This window comes from Rhinolophus ferrumequinum, chromosome 17 (genome assembly GCF_004115265.2).
Source record: "Rhinolophus ferrumequinum isolate MPI-CBG mRhiFer1 chromosome 17, mRhiFer1_v1.p, whole genome shotgun sequence".
In the NCBI taxonomy this organism is placed as follows: domain Eukaryota; kingdom Metazoa; phylum Chordata; class Mammalia; order Chiroptera; family Rhinolophidae; genus Rhinolophus; species Rhinolophus ferrumequinum.
In genome coordinates, this window is record NC_046300.1 from 43,942,521 (window position 1) to 43,966,421 (window position 23,901).

Below are 23,901 nucleotides of genomic sequence, written 5' to 3' on the forward strand. Positions count from 1 at the left end.
TTCCTTCAATATTTCTTAGCCAAAAATAAATATATTAGTGATTTCTAAGTCTCTACAAGGATGCAATAGGCTTCTCACCTGAAAATAGTTGTGAATGTTCTCCAGATGGTTACACATTGGGGTCAGCAGTTGAACAACACAACGAGCAATTTCATGGGCAGATCTCTGATGGAGATGTGAGAAACCAATATTCTGGCTTCCTTTACTCTATAATAAATTCAGAGTTACTGGGGAATAAATTGCTGGATAACTTCTCTGAAACTAAGAGTTTATTATGGGGTTTAGTTAAACTTGTGCCACCAGGTAAGGGCGGAAAAACAAACTAACTGTTTGCCTACGACTATTCTGACAGAGGAATCTTGCTCCATCATCAAGTAACAAAGAGATTGGCTTTTGTAGAGTACGACCAGTGTTTGAGAAGTATAGACCCATAATTACTAATAAGATAAAGCTCACACAGAAATACAAATCATTTAGGCTGATAAGAACGTAGAGCAAACAGTGAGTACAAAGAAGAAAGAATCAAGTAAATGGATATATTAATGTTTAAATGTTTACACCTAAAATTTTCACATCTTGCTGTTTGCATCATTCAAGGCCTTCACCCGATGCGATGGCACATCTGTACACTACATACACATTCAAGGTTCTGGCCAACTACTACACTGAAGCTTGGGCATGGGCTGAGTTTGGGAGGCTGTTAAAACCAAATCCCAAGCACAGAACAGGATTCAGGAATGCTCGGGCCATTTAGAAATATATTGCCTATTTTGGGTGGCTTTTTGTTTTCTATTTCAGAGTTCCTTTCTAAAGGAAGGTGAATATGGTCTGGCAATGAGGCTGCCATCATGCTACCCAGTGACCCAAACACAGAGAAAGTGACAACTTATGCACTACTAAGATCTCCTTGTTTCCAAATCCACAGAGACTAGGGACTGTGCTTCTGCCTATACTAACCTTGAGGAAGGGGATTCTCCTGCCAACAGGAGATGTCAGCATATTCTCCACCTTCTGGGAAAGATCTTCCAGTAGGAAAAGCAGCTCAGGGGGCTGGAGTTGCACAACTTCTGTAGCCTGGCACAAGGAAAGAAAGAATAATTCCAAGCATGTCCTACCCATCTATTCTGGGGAGCACATTTCATGTTTACTCCTCCCAATGGGTAAAGAATCTTGACCATTACCAAAAAAGGGGAAAAATTCCCCCACTTCATATAAATGGCTGTTGTGCTCTGTCAACAAATCAAAAGGTTAAGCATTTCTAAATTAAAACAAAATTTCAAATTATTAAAACAAAATTTTAAGAGTGTAGCTTTAGAAGATATACTTTTTCGCTAGAAATAAATGCCTCTGTGTATCCTTCCAGCTGTGAACCCAAGGTGCATTTTCTAAGTACCCTGGGATAAAAAAATGACTAACTCAAGGGAATTTCACTTTTCTCTGTTCATTAAATAATCCTTTCATTTTCTTTGCCCTAATGTTTTGCTACCAACTCTGGGCAGGATCCCTATAAGTGTATTACATTACCAGAAACACAATGGGTCAAATACAGAATTACTTCAAACGATAAACTCAGTATACGTTTATGGAGAATCTCCAAGCACAAGCGGATATAGAAAGATACTGTCTATTCTGAAGCAGCTTGCATTCTTATAAAAATCTATGGTAAAAATCCATGCTATTTCTCAATGTTTTTTTTTAAACTAGCGAAACTCTACTCTGATGAAATCCCGTATCAAGTTATCTTTTCTGTGAAAATGTTTTCTACTTCCAATTTCCTTATAAATACCATTCTCTCATCAGTTTCACTGGTACTTGGTTCAAACCATTAATAAATATAGCATGTACTGCTAATTATGTCTACTACCTTTATTAGATTATGAACGATTTGAAGGCAAGCATCATACTGTATATACTACTGAGGTGCCAATGTCTAGATTAGTGGCAAACACAAAAAAGGTCTCCATAAGCAGCTGTAGATGCTGAACAAATGCCATGAAAAATTGAAAATAGCGCTGTCCTCTATAATCTGGAACAGTGCTGCTCTGTAAGAGTAATCCAAAGAGATTACTGTTAGTAACGAAGATAAGGATCACCTCTTTAGCAAGGTCCTTTATAATGTCTAACATCATAAAAAACTTAGAATTATAAATATTAAGATGATGAGGACGATTATTCATCTTCATTTCCACACATAAAGGCTTTGGAAGCCAGAGTCCAACCTTTCTCAACGTCATGGTGTTCTTTGTGAAATAAAAATGGAGCTGAGGCACTTTCTGAAAGAAGACTAAGTTCTGGAATTTCACCTCTGTCATTTACCTCAGTGTGCATTTCAGAATCTAAGATGACCTTGGTCACAAGCCCACAGTGGAGAACATTGAAGACCTCCATGTCCAGCTCCCGGAAAAAAGCACGGTAATTCTGTAGTGCCACTGTCTTTTCTTCTTTCCCTTTGAACTCCTGGGTAGAAAGGGGCAGCAACCAACAGCATAAATAAGGATTCTATTTAGTCTAATTTTTAATGAAGATTTCCAAGTGCAATTATGCATTCATCTTATGTAAAGTTACATTTTATCACATCACCAACTTTCAACAAAGTCCATAAATATTCCGAAGACAGAGCCCCTAATTTAATATTGGGATATAGGTCACATATTGAGGGTCTTGGTTGGTTTCTACTTAGGGATGAACTATTAGACAAATCAGGCATTATGGTGTGGTCCCCTATGAGCTTAGGGGACAGAAAGATTTGGCTTCTTTAAGTTGATGGTCACCAAATGGAAGGGGATTGGGGTGATGGGTGAAAAAGGTAAAAAGGATTAAGAAGTACAAACTTCCAGTTATAAAAGTAGTCACAGGGATGTAAAATACAGCATAGAAAATATAGTCATTAATATTTAAGAACTATGTATGGTGTCAGATAGACAGATTTATTGGAGTGATCGCTTTGTAAGGTATATATAAATGTCTAATTAGTATTTTGTACACCTGAAACTAATATAATATTGTGTGTCAACTGCAATTGGAAAATAATTTAAAAAAAAAAAGATTTGGCTTTACGTCCTTGCTTAAGCACTTACTAACCACATGACCTTGGCCAAGTCACCTATCCTCTCTGGGTCTTAGTTTTCTCATCTACCAAATGTTATGGACTCTAACCTGGGGTTTTTGGAAGGATTAAAAGAGCTATACATAATATTAAACACTCAATGAACAGCAGCTAAGGAAACAAATAATCAGGATCCACGTGGCTCAGGCAATACGACAAACACAGGAACCCTACTGTCAGTGGCACAGAGTTACAGGAAAAGGGAACTACTGGTTATTAAGTACCAGAAACTGAACAAAGCATTTCATATTATCTCAATTTATTGAGAAGTTGATAATCTGAGATCAGAAGGGGAAAGAGGCTAAAAGAAGTACATCTATAACTACGTCTGAAGACAGAATTTGAAAATTGCTATAAGAATTCTAAGTACTGCTAGGGTGCAAAAAAGGGAGTAAAATGCTCAAGAAAATAATGAGGAAAAACAGTGTGTGGTAGTGTAACTTGACCACTATCAGCAGATTAACCTGAACTCTGCTACTGAGAGGGACACTGCAAGGTCCTAATTTTTCCCTCTGTAAAATGCAGAGAATGAAGCTGGCCCTCTGTTAATCTCACTGGGCTGTCATCCCTTTATGGATACGCATCATTCCAATACCTTTTCCAGCTGGCCTCTATCAGGTAGTGTAGAGTCACATTCTGAACCATCCTCCTTTGAAAGCGTGTCATGGGAGGATGTTTTGTTGCCACCTCTTTTTCGTTTCCTTCCTCTTCCTGTTTCAAGAAGAAAAAAGTGATTCAAGAATGTAATAATCATGTCTGCTAAATATCAGTGCCTTCAGGAAACAACCTGCTAAAGACTACCTAAAGACAGAGGAGGTAATTTTATAACCCCAAATTATAGCTCATTTATAACCATTCCAAAGAAATGGTTCAATTACATAATCTTTCCAATTACTGATGTCTTGATGTGTATAATCTCTTACGTCAATTCAGTGCAGCTCATACGGAGACACAGAATAAAAAGATAAGAACATACTTACCTGTCATTCCTTGTTTTCTGATTTTTGCTGAAACAGCTGTACTGGTATGAGGTATTACATCTGCAGTTTCCAAGTCAAAAGTTGCAAGGGGAGGAACATAGTCTGGGGTGACTGAAACAGATAGCAGGCACAAGCTCAACATGTAACAACCATATACCACCATTAGACTGGGAATGTTTGATCACCTAATTGACTTAAAAAGTAGTTTCCAGAACACCAGGCATGGCTGACTGCCTATAAGATGCATTCAAGTCATCTGACATTAACTGTTTTGGCTTAGGAAAATGGCCAGAGATAACTTATGGGAATATCATATTAACTGATTATAATTAACATAAAACCATTCTAAATAATGATATAAAATATCCAAGCAGATATGGACTAAAAATAAACTTACATTTATAATCTAAAGATACTATCAATAGTTGGTCACGTAACAGTTGGTTTTACATAGTTATTTAGATGAGGGCCTGAGGGAAGCTTCATTTTTTTCACCAGAGAATCAAGCCAGCACTTTAAAAGACAAGTTTATTTAATGGTCAAAAGGTATGAACAGCTTTCAGCTTTACTATGGGTTCATAATTATGTTCACGAAAGCAAATCACACCAGAAGTTTGACCTCCGAAGAAGCAAAGTAACTTGACAAAAACCCAACCAATGTTTTATATTTTTTCAACCAGCAAGAGCTCTTGGAGGTTATCAGTGAGAGGAAAATGGATGCACTCATTTTAAAAATTTTGTTGAACATGTTTCCCAGATGAGTAGGGAACAGCGATCACTGAACCTGACTGAAGAGCTCAATTCTTTATCGCCTCACTGCTGCCTGAGTAGGACACCTCCCTCACCTGCCAAGTACTTGTCCAGGATTCTCTGCAGCTCTACAATGTGCTTTAATCGGGTGAGCACCTTCCCCATCATCTCGGGAGACGTTTGCCCACAGAAGGCATTCACAACCTGCAAAAGTACAAATTCCATCCTCATACTTCGAACTGTGCAGATTTAACCTTGTTTCCATTGTCCATCCAGAGCTAAAAGATGCCACTCAGCAGCAGGATCTGTGAATTTAGTCTGTAATGTAACAGTGTTCTCAGCAAGACGCTGTAGAGAAAAAGCCCTGGGCCAATACAGGCGATCTGACTTCTCATCCTACTTCCAGTTATTACAAGTTAAGTAACAGGTGGAACAGCAGTAGCTACGGAAGCACATGCTTTGGTTAAACAAGTCCTATTCTGCTACTTACTTGTGTGACCTTGGCCAAGTCTTTCACCTTTCTGAGCTTTTATTTCTTCAACTATAAAATGGGAGTACAGTTGTTACACGAATTAAATAGTGTAAATAAAGAAATTAACCCAGCATTTGGCACAGTATAAATGCTTGATAAATTTTAATGACTTTGAACTCTGTGCCTGCAATTCCATGTGTTAAAAAAAGGATAATACCCATTCTTGCCTACTCATAATATAACTATGAGGATAAGAGATAATTCAAGCGAATAAACATTCTCAGAAATAATATGCATGAGGAAAAAGTGAGATATAGATGTAAGATGTTACTATCATTTTCATCATTTCATTTTCCTTATATTTCATTTTATTGGACAGTTCATTAAGCACAAATATGTTCTAAAGGAAGAGGACAACTACCATTCAATTAATCTCACTGAATCAAAATATTGTATACCTGTGCAAGGCTGACCAATACTTTCACAATGGAGAAGGTGAAGTTATTCTAGGCAGAAATAAGTGAAGTAAGTATATACCGTAAGAAGGCTTGCAGGTAGTAAACCATGGGCAACATTAAGTGAATTTTAGTATTTCGATTTGGCTACATCAGAAGGTACATACAATTAGGGAGGAGTGGGACCTAACAGCTAGAGAAGTACACACACAGGGTTTAGTGTTTGGGGGAGACTTTTTACGGAGTCTCATGAGAACCAAGAAAATAGTTTCCTTTTGAGAGGAACTATAAATAATAGGTGAAATGTTCCAGTAACTCTGCTCACCTCTCGGAACCAGTTGAGAGTAAGATATATGAGCGAACACATGAACGAACGCTCTTTAACAGACATGGACTCCAACCTCTCTCCAGGCTCCAGGTCAGTGAGGAATACAGGACAATCTGAAAGAGAACAAACATATCTAACTCCTTTTAATTCAACTCAACAGAACCTGGATACTGCTGCCTCTAGAGCTAGCTCTCTTTCTCCCCTTTAACTTGTATTTAAAGGTCACACTTTGATCAGTCTCAAAAATACTTCCATATTATGCAGCAGTCAACAAATATAATTAAGAAGTCTTCGCAACAATTATAGGGGCAAGGACCAAAAAGCGACATGGAACTACAATAAAAATCAATCTGTTAACATTATGGAATTCTGTATGTATTATTTTGTCTTTGGAACTCCATTATTACTGCTATACTAGTCTGTGAAGTTAGAAAATTCCTTCCTACACACACCAGGTATTGGTCTGCCCTTTATTTAAGTTTACCAAAGAAAAGTTACAAAGAAGAAAGGATCTGATAACTTCATCCTATACCTAATAAACCATCAATCTCCTCCAAGTTTCCATCATGTTGTCTCGCCACACAAAGTCTCAGTAACCGGAAATAGGGAGGCAGGCACAATGGAGACACCAATCTGGGAAGGAAAAACATTTCTAGATCACAGTTTATTAGGCATATTAGTCCACATTTATAGGGAGCCCAACCTTATAATTGAGTTTTGCCCCAAATAAATGTCTACGTTTAAGAACTTATAACAAGAAACTTAATGGATACTCAGCAAATAAATAATAAGTAAACTAAATTGGAAGAAGACAGGTGGGTAGAATGAAGGCCCATATGTTAGGAGAAATGGAGGCAAGATGAAAGGAGGGAGTGAGAGCGACAGAGACAGAAAACTATGTCCATGAGAGGGGAAAAAGAACAGAAAACGAAAATAGCCTCACAGAAACCAGTTGGCTGTCATGAGGCAATGCAAATCCCAACCCCAGGGTCCAAGAAAAAACAGGGCGTCTACCCAATTCTCACTAACCCATCCAAATACCACCTGTCTTGGAAGAAACCCTTTTCAATCAAGTTCCCCAAAGATTCCAAGAACAGTGGAATTCCTTGTGAATATTCAAAACACTAGCAGAGTTTTTGGAAAAGAAAAAGTATACTAACTTGTGGTCTGAGTCCTGTGAAGTCATTCTACTCCCATCTTTTGCAAAATCTTGAGAGAACAACAGTGGCAGGAGGTTGACGGCAATCCCATCACAACTACTGTATTCTTCTAGCTCATAGAGAGCTTTCACAGGAAATGGATAGTCACTGTGGAGAGAACCCAGAATCTGATGCCCTAACTCAAGGGTATGCAAGTCTATGGGGGAAAACCACTGAAACAAATCAATCTCCCGTATTATGAGGAGACATGAGAAACAGGATAAAGAATAGTGCTAAGGAACCTTTTAGCAATTCTGGAGCTGGGGATTCTGGGGTGGGGGGGAGCGAAACTGTGGGAATGGGCTAGACTTGGCTGAGGTCAAGGGCATTGTGATGTCTGTACCAGTTACTGACATAATTGCTTCACCAGCACAATCGAGTCAGTGGGGAAACAGTACTTACCCATTTGGAACAGCACACAAGTCCACCACAAAGGAGTCTTGGAAATCATTAAGGATGGTCTGCCCAACCCACTCCTTCAGGAAGCAAACAAAAAAGGCTGCACAGTCCAGGGTGTGCTTGCTATGGAGCCCCAGACAAACTATGAACCTTTCTAAGCCTCAGTTTCCTCATTTCTAAGCCTCAGTTTCCTCATTTCTAAAAATAGCAATAATACACACCTCGTTATTATGAAGTAGCAAAGACATAATGCATGAAAAGTGCTTAACACAGTGGCTGGCATAGGATAGAAGCTGCCTGTCAACAACATCAGCAACAACGTTATCTACACCTCACTATTACTACTGTTACTGTTATTATGGGAAGGACGCCTCCGTGGAGAGGCCTGGGGCAGGAGGAGTCAGAACAGTTAGAATATGGGAGAGCTCAGAGGACGATCTATTTTTGCAGTGCAACGGAGAAAAAAGCTTGAAGAATGTATAATAAAGCAGCCCTCATGCTTCGTTGCTCTAAGAAAAGGCACTTGACCTTACCAGGACTTTTGGAGCCAGCTTTCTTTTTTGGAGCAGGTTGGCAAATTCATCGTAATAAAGTGCAGAGGCCTGAGGAGACTGCTCAGTGCAGGAATGAACCAATTGCAGCAAGGAGGTCACCTGCCACAGTGAAGAGAGAGGATGGTTCGGCCCTTGGGCTGCCAATGCTTCCTCAACACCATCTAGCCCATTCAGGAGGTTTTTCCTTTCCCAATTTCACTGGCAAAGCTCTTACTCCTTCTCACTTGAGGTTTTTCCTGAACCTCCGAACCAGCCCGTCTCTTTCCAATCCACCAGACACATGCAGCCAGATTAATTTTTCTAAAGGAAAGCTTGGATTATTCCATTTCTATGCTAAGAAACCCTTAAGGACTATCTATACACAAAAAATTAAATCAAAATGTCTTGATTCATATTCAAGGCTCTCTGTTTTCTATTTCCAAACTAGCTTTATCTTCAACTCTCCAATTATACACTTACTGTCCCTATGCTCCAGTCAATCTGCTATTCTCCAGACATGGCCCATCTTTCTTGCTCTCTAGGAATTTATGACTTAATTAGGGAGATTAGACAGATACAGAAATAAATGCACCCCAAGCCAGTAGATGGTAATTGCCATAAGAGTGGTACAAATCAAAAAAGCTATGAGTCCAGGAAAACATATTTTGAAAAATGCAGCACACTTTCTGATAAAGTGACAGTGACCAGCATCAATTCCTCAATTTCTCAAAAATGTGTCCAACAACATAATATTAAGAACTCACCTGTGTATATTGTTCATTGCTCAGGTCTGTTTTCCCTTGGGTCAAACTGGAAGAGCTACTTCTAAAAACAAGGAATTTTAGCTTTGCTTATGTAATATTTTGTAACAAATGGCAATAAGTTTAAGAATCCTGCCTTCCCTGGGATAGGGGTGGAGATAAAAGTGCATGAAGGCACAGAGGAGTATTTATTTAGGCCACACAAACAGTGGATTGGAGCAAAGAATGGCTCTCCAGATTTTTCTGAAGGGTACACTAAAATTAGTAATAATTACAAGAGCAAGCACTGGGCATTGTTCTAACCATTTAATGCTCTCAACAACTCTATGAAGTAAATACTATTATCTTTATTTCACAGATGTGAGAATACAAAGGCACAGAGAGGTATAGTAAAGAGAGGGATTGCCCAAGATCATTCAGCTAATAAATAATGGAGCTAGTATTTGACCCCAGGCAAGCAGTATGGCTCTGGAGAATGGACTCTTAACTAGTACCTGTGTAATCTCTAAGTATTACTAACGCTGATTCTAAGGCTGTCTCCTGAGGCCTCAGGAATTCCTGACAAATCACTTCCAAGCAGCATGAACTGTATTCCAATGTCATTTAGCAATGAAAATGTCTTATCAAGCCCTAAATCTGATGCTTCTTTCGATGCAACAATTGTGGCATCAAAGTACAAGGGGGAAAAATCTTCAGGAATACTTTATTTTTATCAAACATGACGTCCCAGACAGGAATAACACAGCAATGGAAAAGCCTGTATTGTCTAGTGCTTGGGAGAGGAGCAGATGCAGAAAAATGCATTCCAAGAGGATCAGGGTTTCCCGTTTGTGGAAACAGTTCTAGAACTTTATTTCTTGGCAATCCCTAGTTTTTAATATATTACAATGACTGCGATCACAATTCTGTAAAAACTGTATGTGGTATATATAGTCAAGACTAGAAGGGACCATGGAAAAGTAGCAACAAACATTTGTTCACTTTCCTTATTATGGTTTTAACGTCTACTGCTATAATGATGTCTGCACAACGTAATACTTTATTTTGTAAAGTATTACAAAATAATACTTTGCAAAGTATTAACGATTAATTGAACTTGAGCCCCAGAAGTCAGAACTACCATGCATACCCATCTGCAGCCATGATGCCAGCCATGGTGACAGCACCAATAATACCAATGAGTTTGTACTTGAATACGGTGCTAGAGAGCTGCTTCCGTAGCACCAAGTGCATGTCGTCCTGCAAGGAGACAAGACAGAGAAAAGTGAACATGCTAGAACGGTGTATAGTAAAAGGGCCTACCGATATCAGAGCCAAAAAACCTGGAACTGCCAGGATTCTATCATTTACTACCTGTGTGGCCTTTGGCAAGTCATTTCATCTCTCTGAGTCTTAATTTTCTTCATCTATAAAATGAGGCATGTTTTCACAGGATCAAAGAAAAATTATGAAAAATTCCTAGAACAATGCCTCGTACATGGCAGACACTCAATAACAACAGTTGTTATTGTTACTGTTGTGATAGCTGCTCAATGAGCTTATGTGAATTATCATAATGTTGTTGGTTGCTCAGCAAAAATAATAGAGAAAAACACTTAGGAATAAATTTAACCAAGGAGGCAAAAGATTTACACATTAAAAACTACAAAACATTGCTGAAAGAAATTAAAGAACTACTAAAAAATGGAAAGAGATCCCATAGTCATGGATTGGAACACTTAATATTGTTAAGATAATGATCCCACTCAAAGCGATATGCACATTCAATGTAATCCTTATTAAAATCTCAACAGCATTTTTGCAAATAGAAAAACCCATACTAAAATTAATTTTGAATTTCAAGGAACCCCAAATAGCCAAAATGATCTTGAAAAAGAACAAATTTGGAGGGCTCACATTTCCCAATTTCAAAATTACTATTAATACAAAGCTACAGTAATCAAAACAGTGTGCTACTAACGTAATAATACATATAGACCAATGAATAGAATTCAGAACCCAGAAATAAATCCTCACATATAAGGTCAAATGATTTTCCACAAAGGTGCCAAGACTATTCAATGGAGAAAGATAGTCTGTTTTCAACAGAAGATGCTAAGAAAACCAGATACTCACAATCAAAAAAGTGAAGTTGATCCCTTATCTTACACTATATACAAAAATTAAGCCAGAGCAAATCAACGATCTAAGTTTACAAGCCAAAAATATAAAGCTCTTGGAAGAAAGCGCAGGAGAAAATCTTCATGACTTTGGATTTGGCAATGGTTTTTCTTTACTATGTCTCTAAAACACAGGCAACAACAAAAATTGATAAATTGGACTGCATCAAAAGACAGAAAACTGCATCAAAAGACACTATCAGGAGTGAAAAGACAATCCACAGAATGGGAGAAAATATTTGTAAATTATGTGTCTGGTAAGGGGTTAATATCCAGAACACATAAAGAATTCCTACACATCAACAATGAAAAACAATCCATTTAAAAAATGAGCAAAGGACTTGAACAGATGTTTTTCAAAGAAGATATACAAATGACTAGTAAGCAAACGATAAGAGTCCATCATTAGCCATCAGAGAAATGCAAATCAAAACCACAGTAATATACACTTCACACCCAGCAGGATAGTTATAATTAAAAAGTGAAAAATAAATGCTGGTGAGGATGTAGAAAAATTGGAACCCTCAATTGTGCATGGGAATGTAAAATGGTGCAGTCACTGTGAAAAGCAGTTCGGTGGTTCCTCAAAATGTTAAACATAGAATCACCATGTGACCCAGCAATTCTACTTCTAGGTATATGCCCAAAAGAATTGAAAATAGGGACTCAATGAGACACTTGTACACTAATGTTCATAGCAGCGTTATTCACAATAACCAAAAGGTGGAAAAAGGTCAGTGTCCATGAAAGGATGAATGGATAAACTAAATGTGGTATATACATACAATGGGATATTATTCAGCCATAAAAGAAATGAAGTTATAAAATATAGAACATCTTCAACATAGATGAACCTTGAACATATTATGCTAAGTGAAAAATAAGCCAGACACAAAAAGACAAATACTGCATTATTCTATTTAAACGAGGTACCTAGAACAGGCAAATTCAGAGACAGAAAGTAGATTAGAGGTTATCAGGAGGTGGGAGAAGAGTAATGGGAGTTACTGCTTAATGGGTACAGAATTTCTGTTTGGGACAATGAAAAAGTTCTGGATATAGATAGTGGTGACCGTAGTACACCACTATGAATGTACTTAATGCCACTGAATTGTACTTAAAAATGGCTAAAATAGTAAAATGTGCTATGTATATTTTACAACTAAAAAACAAAATGACGTAGCTCTATATTAATGATATGAAGCAATCTTCAAATGTACTGCTAAATGAAAAACTCAAGATGCAGAACAAGAGGGGAAAGAGTAGAATATATAGGTAAATACAAATTTGTAAATGCTCAGAACATCTCAGAAAGCTGTGAAATGGTAAAAGTGATTGGCTTTAGAGAATTAGATGCCTAGAGGACTGAAAGGGAGACTTATTTTTCACTACCTTTCTATACTTTTGAATTTTGTGCCATGCATATTACCTAGCCATTTTTTTTTTTAAATTAAAAAATGGTGCTGGTTGTTCAAAGTCATAGTTTAGTATGGATTACTGCCACCGGGTGGCACCAAAGATCCAAAAAAGCTATGAGTTATGATTCCAACCTGACTCTCTTATTTTAGTCCTTTGCCTGGCTTTTTCAATGAATGGTGTCCAGAAATGAAAACAAGCCCGATGAAGTTCACGTTAGATGTAGATGTTCCTTAGGGAACAAGAGAATTGTCTGTGCCAAGCACAGAACCTGAATGGCTTTTCTTACTCCGTTTCATAGTTAGCTGATTACAGACCCATGTCTACCCTAACAGACTAAGTTCCTTAAGGGCAGAAGGTTTCATATACCTAACATCTCAGGGCTGGGCACACAGTAGGCACTTAATGTCTGTGTTAAAAAAAAGAATAAACAAATGCTGGGGGCTATGGTGATGTACTCTGTTTTCTACTGCTACAAAGGCTGGAGTGATTTTTTTCAGTAAATTTCAATAAAAGAGGTTTAAGAGTCTTTCTCAACACACTGCCTCTTACCTGGATATGACTGCTGCCTTCATGCTGTTTACTAAATGCCAGTGTACTGAGAATACAGAAGAGTTTTCGTATTTGCTGAGGGGACATTTTATCCAGATAATCTAAAATGCCCTGTGGAAAAAAAATGCCAATGATGTGGTTAACAACTAATATTTATTTCCTTTATATCAAAAACATTATATCCTTATAAGAGGTATACATAGATAGGCAGGCATCTGTTCCACAAAATCTCAAGTTCTCTAAAGCTATGCTCAGGGCCTGGAGAGCTGACATTCTGCTTAGTCATCCTAACATACCTCCTAGTTCTCCTTATTCTTTTTCTCCACCCTTCCATTTTTCTTACTGAAAACAATATTCCGCCAAAAGTCATGTCTCCACTTTATTCCTTATCACATCATCCCTCCTCAGCTTCTACTCCATGAATTACTTCTTTATTCTGAAGGAGTCACAAGGGAACTACGCACTGACTTTTTGACCTTGGGCAAAGCCTCAGCTTTCTCATCTTTAATACAGGGATAACATGATCTACAGTTATCTTTCAAAGCCCAGACTTGATTATGTCAACTCCGTTAAAAACCTGGACTAGCTCCTTAATGTCTATAAAGTTGAAACTCATTAGCATGGTATTTGGGACCTTTCACAATCTGTCCCTGTCCCATCTCACCTCCCAGCCTCACCTCCCACCACGTCATCAGATAACCTATTCGCCAGTCACGTTGGTCTACTTGTCATCCACCCTCAGGCACACCATGGACAAGGTGCCAATTTGCTTCCATTCAAACTATCCTCTGCCTAGATGCACTTCCCTTACTTTCTCTCATCAAATCATTCCCATCCTTCAAGAATCACTGAAATACTATCTCCTCTTTGAAGACGTCTTCAGTTCCCCAACCTAAATGAACTATTCCTCCTCTGTTGTATCTATAGCACTTTATTAAAGAATTCATCAGGTTGTATTTATAATGACTTGCTTATGTGTCTTACTTTCCATGAGTCAGGACTGACTTTTGTATCCACAGCACCCAGAATAGAGCCTGGCACATAGCTAAGTATAAAGAAGTATTTGCTGCATGAATTAATCCATATATATGTGAGTTATATTTTTTTCTATTATTTGCTCATCACCTCACCTCCTTCTTGCCCCCTCCTATCGATTATAGTTCTTAATATTTAGAGTACAAAATAAATTGTTGCTAACATAAGTAACCATCCCTCAGATATACGCAAGAAAAATGATCCCATAGATGTCAACAGAGGGACTCGATACCTTCACAAAGACAGCATTCAGCCTCATAGCAGATAGGTTTAGCACTACCAACTCTAGGAGGACATCCAATGCAGTATCAACTTCGGCTTCATTCCCACTGCAGATATGGGTCACTAATGCACCAATAGCTTCCTATACAGAGAAGAGTCAACAGGGTAGTGTGAGGCAAAAATATGGTACGGCCATCTTAAAGGGGTTCATGCCCGAGGCCATTCCAATCTCATCTTGATTAAAAACCCAACCCACCCTACCCCATCATCTACTTTTAGTATCTAATTTCCATGAATGTTGGATTCAGGAGGCTTAGGATTCTGCCAATCTACCATTCAGTCATGTCCCATAATTTATCAGTGAGCACTCGCTAAGCCCTGCTTATTTTGTTCCTTGGAGTCGTCTTTCTCTTTGTCATATGGGTTAAATATTAGCCTTTAAGTTGTACTTGTACTTAATCTACCAAAAAAATTGCACTCAAGGAGCTAAAGGTTGTGAAAGTTTTTATCGGTTAGACTTGTATGTTTCAAGCAAACATGGGCTATGATAGTGTTTTTAAGACATTAAGATGGTTCCAAAAAATGTCTTAAAGGCCATTCTCCCTTTTCTTTATACTGCTGCTCCATACTGAATCATATGGCTTTCTCAACTGCAATCGTTAGCTCATGCAAGCTAAGTCGATTTCCCTGTTTTAAATTTTTAATTTTTAACTTCATTTTTAAGAGTTCCATTCAAGTGTGGTTTAATATTGTTAATAATAGGTGTAGTATATATAACAAATACAGAATGAGACATTTCGTTCTTTGTTTTTATTACCACTTTCCACAAGTACAGCCCGCCCTCTCTAGTTGTGGGCTATTAAATTTTGTCTCATGTTCATGAGAATAGGTTTAAGCCCTCAGGCTTTCTCCTTCATTGTTTTTTTTGCCACATTTTCTTATAGAGCACTTGAAGATCAACTGGCAGTTGATTATTTGCAACTAAATTTTAAACCTGTAATTCCTGTACTGTGAAAACTGCTTGTCAACCCCAGCCCTTTAAGCCATGGTTTATCTGAAATACACCAGATCTGGATCTTCATTTTAGACTCAGAAAATTTTAGAGCTCAAAACACAGAGTTAGATCCTCCAGTTCTATCTCTTCATTTTATTGAGACTAGGATTAGAAATACCTTTTCCCAACTCCCAGTTCAGAGTACTTTCTCCTTCAATGCCTCCAACCAACAATAAACGTCAGATCACATGCAAGTCACTTGGAATTGCATTTGTTCCCTTTTCCCTCCTTTCCAAAATAAATATTTCAACATACCTGCTGGCAGTAAGTGTCGAAAAATTTAAATGCATATTTGTATAGGAGACTGCCAAACAAAATGATACTCTGGTCAAGGGAGTGCAACAAATTCTGAGCCAGCGACAGAATGGACGGACAAAGATCCTTAAGAACCTTGAGAGAGGAAGAGGAGAGAGAAAACAAGCTGTAGGAAAAACTTAGTACAGTAACAAGAGTTGCTAACCCTTTGGGGATGTGAGATTTCTCCTTGCCAACTCTCATTTTAACTTAAGGAACCTTCATCTTTGTTTTACTCAGAAGAATCGTTCATCATTCTGAGTTTTCTCTCAGGATCAATGGGATTCAACATATAAATAACAATTGACCTTGAAGCTCAAATATGTTAAATTACAAGCTTAATAGCACTATTCCTAACAGCCCAATTTGGCACTAGAAGCCAGATCTTCTAAATCACAATTTCCTCATTCAATCATACTGCCTCCCTGGGGATATAATAGGCCTGCTCTGCCATGGTTATGATGTGAAACCAATCTATAAGGTTCAATGCTAATAAAAATGATTTCTTTTAGAGAAGATCAAGAAGATAACTGTTCATGATAATGTTTTTCAGACATTAAGATGCCTTAATGGACCCACAGTAAAAAATAAGTTATTAAGTCCAGCTTCTTTACTGATATCATCACAATTAAAAAAAATAATCTTAAATTAAGCATTGAATTGGGTATAATGCTTTACTGAGGAAAATGTAGTAAAAAATATTATACATGGTTTCTGCCCTCTGGAAAATTATAGCCCAAAACATATATCATTGTCAGAATGAACCATAAAATAATACAAACATTAAATCCATTTCTAAATATAAAATCTTAAAGATCCAACTTCATATTTTCAATAATTCCTAAGCCAAGCGCCAAACCACTGGTCTACCAGTTTTCTAAGAAAGTATACACTATTATAATCCTAAATATTCACCTGAAAACACCATTCCTAGTTTACAAAATTCTAATTTGAATGGTTTACATTTCAACAGGAATGATCACCTCAGGTCAGAATGTTGAATGGCCAAATAGTTATGGTTCAACAGATGTATAATTATATCTCTACTAGCCATTCCTTTGATACTGTTATGCTCAGGGTTTTTAAAAACTGCTTAGAACAGATACAGAAGGCAAGTTTGTCAAAGCTGCAGATCGCACAGAACTAGATAATTAAAATGATTACTGCAAAATTAAGATTTGCAAATCTCAACGGGCTTGAAGTTAACATGATGAAATTTTACATGGGAGCTGTAAAGCCTTCCATTCCAGGTTAAAAATCAAGTTACATAAGTATGTAATTAGAAGACCAGAATGCAAATACTTCCTACAACAAAGAATTTAAGTCCAATAAGCTCAACATAAATCAATTTTGTGACCTTTTTGCTAAAAAGATGAAAAAAAATATTAGCTTGGTTTTATCAACATCATAATGTCTCAATTAAGGTAAGTAACAATCTTACTATGTTTTGAAATACTTAAGTCCCTGTCAAAGATCCAGATCCAGCAAAGGTGGTGTTGTCAGGATTCCCACACTGGGTAGGAAAGGTTAAAATGACCTCTCTGTACCTTTCACAGTAATGTAGTCCAATTCTCTGACACTTACAAAGTAATGAATATAAAATGCACTCTGAAGCAGTTCTTCTTCAAAGCAGCCTGATCGAATCTTATTTCTTAGCACCCTCTCAATGTACTTCTTTGTTTGAGCGTTGGTGCTGTATATGATGATAAGCATTGCCAGGTCAAAAGTCTATTGTCAGGAAATATGCAACCACAGGAAAATAGTTTAATAAGTCGGTACATTTACCACAAAAAACAGCAGCTCTCAACTGTTTCCCATTAAAACACAGAATGGATGATACTCACTTGCTCAATATGCCTATGGGAGTAAACCCATTTTCACAAACCCATAAATATTTTTCAGAGAAACAAAGTGCCATAACTATTAACCACTGGTATCTTTTAAGAAACATTGGAATACAAGTGAAAGTGATATTATAGAAATAACTTTGAATATTTTCATTTATTAAAGAAAAATGATTAAATCACTTGCCAACTTCAGCATATATTTTCATTATTATCAGGAAAATTATGTTATGTAAAGTTGGAGAGATTATAAATGTCTGTGAATATGAAAAAGATTAAATAAATTATGATAGCCATTTTAAGAATATTATGCAGCCATTACAGAGAACGAGACTATATTGACAACATATTGAGTAATAAAAATAAGAAAAACAGCAACCTGCAAGACAATAATCATAGTAACATTCTATTTTTGTAAAAACAATATACAAGTACATATATGTATAAGAGTACTCAGGTACGCCTGCCCTCACACACACATACAACTTGTGTATGAAGAGGAAAACAATCTACAAGAATGATTATGCTTGAAAAACAGGACAGAGAGTAGAGGGAAACATTATATTTAACATTTTTAGATTTCTTGTGGGGGTTTTTCCTCCCCAATTGGCTTATATTACCTATGTTAAAAAAAATAAATAACAGTTAAAAAGTCAAGCAGGACACAAAAGAAAAAAACGAATTACTTGGAACTCAAACAATTCAATAGCAAAAATAACAAAATGCAATTAAAAATGGGAAGAGGATCTGAACAGACATTTTTTCAAAGACACACAGATAGCCAACAGGTACATGAAAGATGCTCAACATCACTACTCATCAGGGAAATGCAAATCAAAACAACAATGAGCTATCACCTCACATCTGCTGGAATGGCTGTTATTGAAGAAACAAAAAATTACAAGTGTTAGCAAAATTGCAGAGAAAAGGGAACCCTCGTGCACTGTTGGTGGGATTGTAAATTGGACAGTCTCTATGAAAAACAGTATGGAGGGTCCTCAAAAAAATTCAAAAATAGAACTAATACATGATCCAGTTATTCCACTTCTGAGTATTTATCCGAAAAAAAAAAAAACACTAATTCAAAAAAGATATTGGCACCTCTATGTTCACTGCATTATTTATAATAGCCAAGACATGAAAACAACCTAAGCATCCACTGATAGATGAATGGATAGAGAAAATGTGGTATAATATATATCTTGCCATTTGCAACAACATAGATAGACCTTGAGGGCATTATGCTAAGTGAAATAAAGCAGGGAGAAAGACAAATACTGTATGATCTCACTTATATGTAGAACCTAAAAAAAAAGAAAAAGAAAAAAAACAAGTTCATAGATATAGACTGGCTGTTGCCAGAGGCAGAGGGTGAGGAATGAGCGAAATGGGTGAAGAAGGTCAAAAGGTACAAATTTCCAGTTATAAAATAAATAAGTCATGAGGATGCAATGTACAGCATGATGGCTATAGTTAATAATACTGTATTATATAGCTGAAAGTTGCTAAGAGGGTAGATAACAAGAAAAAAACATTTGTAATTGTGTGGTGATGAATGTTAACTACTTATTGTGGTGATCATTTTGCAATATATACAAATACCAAATCATTATGTTGTACACCTGAAACTAATATGTCAATTATATCCCAGCTGAAAATAGATATTTTAATAAAGGTTAGATTCTAATTAAAAAAAACAAAAACAAATTACTTGGGACATTCCCTCACTGAAGGTCCCACTAATTCAGATACCAAAATTGGGACTCATTGTAACAGAACAAGTACAGCTTCTAAAAATAACAATGTAGAAGCATGCAAAATGTTTTTGACATAGTATCAGGAGGGAAAAAAATCAGAATACGAAATTTATACAATGATTAGAAACCTGTAAAAACAGGTATACAGGTAGCCAGAGGTCATGCAAAAATACAAACAGTTGTGTTAGGGTATTTTGATTTTTTCCCCCAACAAAAAGTTATTGACTTTTTCATTGTTTTATTCAATATCATAAATGTTTTTAAAATAGTCACCCAACAATTAAATAATCCAACTAACAAAAACACCACAAAACAAAACAGATGCCAAGTAAAAAAAAAAGTCCTTAAAGGAAACCAAACAATACATAGGAAACTCAATAATCTGGCTTCTAGACAGAAGAATGTATTTCCAGAATTTAGACAGATTCTGGAATTTAGACAGATTGTCGCCTTGACAATGGACGGAATCACTCTGGTAAGGTCTACATAGGCAAAGGAAAGTGAAACATGGAAAGCCATTATCTTCACAATTCTGTTTGGTGGGAGGAAGGACAGTTGGACAGATAAAAAGACTTGTCTCATTATCCAGGGGACTCTGGACTTCACCTGCTCATCAGTGGGGACTTGGCTTCTTTGACAGCAACTCACTATGCTTGTTTGTAAAGTTAATATTTCCCCTTACGGATATTTTCGGCTTACTTTTATTGCCAGAATAAACGAGTAGGGAAGACCACCTGGCAAGTCATCACCTCATATCATCTTCCCCATATAGGCAATGTTTATTAGAGCAGCTACAGAGGGCACAGAAGGGATGACTAGAGAGAGCAAAAGATAGCAGGAAAAATACACCTGCCATTTTCACTAATTTTAAGTCTGCAATACTTAAAATTCATAGTATATGAACATTACCTTGTGTTCAGACGCTGAGGGAATGTGTTCAATTGCCTGGAAAAACAAGGGTCACAAATATATCACAACACAATAGAACACTTCCGGCCTTATTCAGCATGCATTGTTCTCTTACTTGACAACCAATTTGCCCATCTGGCAACCATCACCTATCATTTCTACTTGAATGACTTTCAAGACTTTTATTTCAACCTACCTTAACTTATACATCTGTCACTGATTGCCACCCATTTTCTTTTTAATGTTTAAAGTTCCAAAGATCTCACTCACCTTAACCCAAGCTTCTGAAATGGTTTTCTCATATCTAACAGCTGACTTTATTACATCAAAGAGAAGAAAAACGCAGTCCTGACCGCTGTTTTCTTGATTTCCTGAAAAACTACAAGTAGCAGAAGGGGGAAAAAATCATTCTTCTACTTACCAGAGAGGAACCTGTAAGATCTGGGTTTCTGTTTACTAGCCATGTGCCTTGAAACAAGTCATAACTTCGAGTGTAAAATGGCTAATAAACTTCTGCAGTCTATCTGGGACTGACGTGAATAGTCAAGAGAATACACACACACACACACACACGCGAGTGTACTATATCTATATATCTATATCTGTTTATCTATATCTATACACACACACACACACACACACACACACACACACACACACACTGGGGTGCCAAAAAAATGTATACACATTTTAAGAGATGTTATCTATGCTCAAGCAGTAGTTCGCCATAATTAGAACTGTCTGGATGCTGATGGTAACCACTTTGAGCACCTCTTATAAATGTAGAAGTCAAACATGACTTGCATTCGTCTTTTGTTATCAGTATATATTGTGCATTACAATTAATAGTCTTTTCCTTTCTTAAAATGTGTATACAGTTTTTTGGCACCCCGTGTGTGTGTGTGTGTGTGTGTGTGTGTGTGTGTGTGTGAAAGTGTATACACTTTTTGAAAGTGTATACACTTAAATGAGTATAATATTACCACCATTATTTACAGTTGTCAGTGTTAAGATCTACTGTCCTGGCTATAGGATAAATGCCAGAAAACTTCCCTTGCCTATGTGAGAAAAAGGGTGGTAACTGTCAATAAGCTTATACCTTATTCGTCCTTTATTTTTCAACTTGCTTTGGGAAGCATGCAACCATACTGGCAAAATAAAATGCTGCAGATCCAACTTCTCCCGGAGCTCGGAAATTACCTGTGGAAAATAAGAATTAGCTACATGCATAGTGGACAGTCACAGTCCACTTTCACAATAAGATAACCATAACAATCTCCTGAAAGATGGAGAAAGTAAAATTATTAAATGTTAGACAAGGCATTTTGAAAAAGAGTGTTAGTGAAAATAGCTAATGCAAGTATAGTAGGTCATGCCTTTCAAAATTCCAGAACTTATTGAGGTATTACACTGAAATAGCAAATATAACCTACAGCATCTTACGTAGAACAATAAAATTGGTTAGTAGCTCCATTCTCTCCCCTAAATACCATCTGGATTAATCAGCATTATCAATTAGTTTGGAGACATAGAAAAACAATTAGAACCTATTAATTTAAATAATTTATCTTCACCTAGGTTAGTGTTTTTCTGATTGCTGAGTTTCACAAGGGCACCACTGCTTTTCTTTGTAGTCTTTAGGATCTTGCACCCTATTGGTATTTGTTAGGAAATAATACAGTACCTCAAGTGCATCCGTGGCTGTTACAGAATGAAGAATGAACTTGATTATCACAGGTAAATCGTCCAATTTGACAGATGACAGCTTATCCATCATCAACTGACGGACCTAAACATAAAAGCACAAAAACCTTCAATATTTTCATGTTAATACCTCAACCTAGTACTGACTTGGCAGGTAAAAATAGAAAAATTACTTCTCTCACTGAGTTTTCTCACATGCAATTTAGAAAGAAAAACTCCTTTGTTTTATTTTTTTCCAAATTACAAGCTTTCAGTTGTTAACACCACAGCTTCTTGTGATAAATGCATGTTATCTTACATTTTGGAGCCTGGATTTTCCATTGGCTAGACGAAGGCATAAAAAATTGTTATTACTAAGGAGAGCAGTTTATAAATATTCAGGCAGTATAGATGATTTCTATTAAAATTTACTACTTAAAACAGAGCAGCAAATTTAGCACAGTATGGCATATGAAATTCATTGGAAAGAAAAGAGAACTCAATGTCATTCAATATTGTTTCAAAAGGAAATTTTTATTACATACAATGACTGACTGACATTGGTTGTGAAAGGTGAGGAAACTAGCTCTGCTGCTGGCCTGAAGAGTCCTTCCTACCTTAGACAGCAGCTTTGGGTCAAGTCGGAGGCTAGAAAGGACATCCAGGATCGGGACAGTGAGTGAAGTATTTTCTTTTAGAAGGTCACTGTGAATGGTGGAAAAAGAAAAGTTGTGCAACTTTTAAAAGAGCTGGGAAGATAACGACTTGGGCAAATCACTCAGAGTATGGGAAAAACAGATATACTTAGTTCCCATTAAATGTTTGTTTATAGTGTGTTTCGTTAAAACTTGTGATTAAAAAATGCTCATTATAAAAATTCAAAAAGCAGAGTAGAAACAAGCAGTCATCCCTCACCATCCCCCTGCCCAGAGGTAACCCACGATTGAGTTTGGTACATATCCTTCCTGAGAAAAGGAAAGAGAAAATTTACCATTACAATCAAGTGTAATAAATGTGATAGATACATATGCAGGATGCTATAGGAGCACAGCGTAGAGAAGGACAGTGATAAATTCTAAGAAGAGACTATATAAGAAGACAAGCTGGAATTAAGTTGGTAAAGTAGATGGTATAGTGCTATACCCAGAGGGCGCATCCTGCCCAAAAGTACAAAAGTAAGAAATCACTGAACATTTTGGAGGTAGCTTTGCAGACAACTATGGAAAAGAAAGTATTACAAGTGAATTTTTTTTAACTACTACTGATAGGATAAGCAAGAAATTGCATTAAAACAGAAACACTATTACATATATTGTTCTCCCCTTAATTACTACCCTACCAATTCCTATTTTTCCTGTAAATGATAGAAAGCAGTGACTCTCGGCAATGCATCTGATGCAGCAATGTGCATTGGAATGAATCATTTAGGAACCAAAGTATGTAGATGTTCAATAAGTTCCACAAATGATTTGAATGTGCAGACGTGCTTATGGACCCCTTGGGTGGAGGAAATGCTAACAAAACAAAGGGATCATGTTTAAGTCTCCACAGACCAAATTTATATACCTAATCCTAGGCCAGACTTCATATTCACAACAGATATACAAGTACACACCTTTAAAAAAAAGTACATGGATCTACTCAAATATATACTCATTATTAGAAAAACAAGTCAAATCTCATACCCTACTCATGGTAGGTAGGTATCATCCTCTTTCATATAAAAAGGAACACATTACTGTTACTCTTTTCATACTACAGTGATAAAGCTCCCAGAGTGCAGCCCTGCTTAGAATAGCAACAAGGTGCTTACTTACCTGAGTTCTTTCCCCACATCAGCATGCTGAGAATCCCCTAGGATCTCAGGTAGGCTAGTGATGAAGTCATGCTGAAGGTTCTCTGGAGCAATACTGATCAGCTGCATGATCTTGGTGGTGAGATCCTGCAGTGGAGGAGACTATTAGAATTGGAGCACATTATAGAAGAGAAGGAC

The 23,901-nt window shown here is 36.9% G+C and overlaps 1 protein-coding gene across 3 annotated transcripts in view; it reads right to left on the reverse strand.

Annotated features, from left to right (window-relative positions):
* The window catches only part of FANCD2 (FA complementation group D2), a 50,612-nt gene that overhangs the window by 15,591 nt on the left and 11,120 nt on the right, over positions 1-23,901 (reverse strand). For 2 of the 3 annotated variants that reach the window (XM_033132332.1, XM_033132331.1), the window contains exons 9-31: positions 23,726-23,850; positions 22,526-22,613; positions 21,910-22,014; positions 21,325-21,425; positions 20,496-20,604; positions 20,226-20,261; positions 17,300-17,443; positions 15,677-15,811; positions 14,378-14,509; positions 13,111-13,221; positions 10,113-10,222; positions 8,987-9,047; positions 8,223-8,342; positions 7,693-7,766; positions 7,252-7,398; positions 6,624-6,724; positions 6,089-6,204; positions 4,932-5,040; positions 4,087-4,197; positions 3,702-3,817; positions 2,317-2,457; positions 958-1,074; positions 79-207 (exon numbers count right to left, since the gene is read on the reverse strand). In XM_033132332.1, coding sequence (XP_032988223.1) covers positions 79-207; positions 958-1,074; positions 2,317-2,457; positions 3,702-3,817; positions 4,087-4,197; positions 4,932-5,040; positions 6,089-6,204; positions 6,624-6,724; positions 7,252-7,398; positions 7,693-7,766; positions 8,223-8,342; positions 8,987-9,047; positions 10,113-10,222; positions 13,111-13,221; positions 14,378-14,509; positions 15,677-15,811; positions 17,300-17,443; positions 20,226-20,261; positions 20,496-20,604; positions 21,325-21,425; positions 21,910-22,014; positions 22,526-22,613; positions 23,726-23,850 — 2,538 coding nt within the window. The remainder of the gene's footprint in view (positions 1-78; positions 208-957; positions 1,075-2,316; positions 2,458-3,701; positions 3,818-4,086; positions 4,198-4,931; positions 5,041-6,088; positions 6,205-6,623; positions 6,725-7,251; positions 7,399-7,692; positions 7,767-8,222; positions 8,343-8,986; positions 9,048-10,112; positions 10,223-13,110; positions 13,222-14,377; positions 14,510-15,676; positions 15,812-17,299; positions 17,444-20,225; positions 20,262-20,495; positions 20,605-21,324; positions 21,426-21,909; positions 22,015-22,525; positions 22,614-23,725; positions 23,851-23,901) is intronic. The other variant, XM_033132334.1, reaches the window with a different exon arrangement.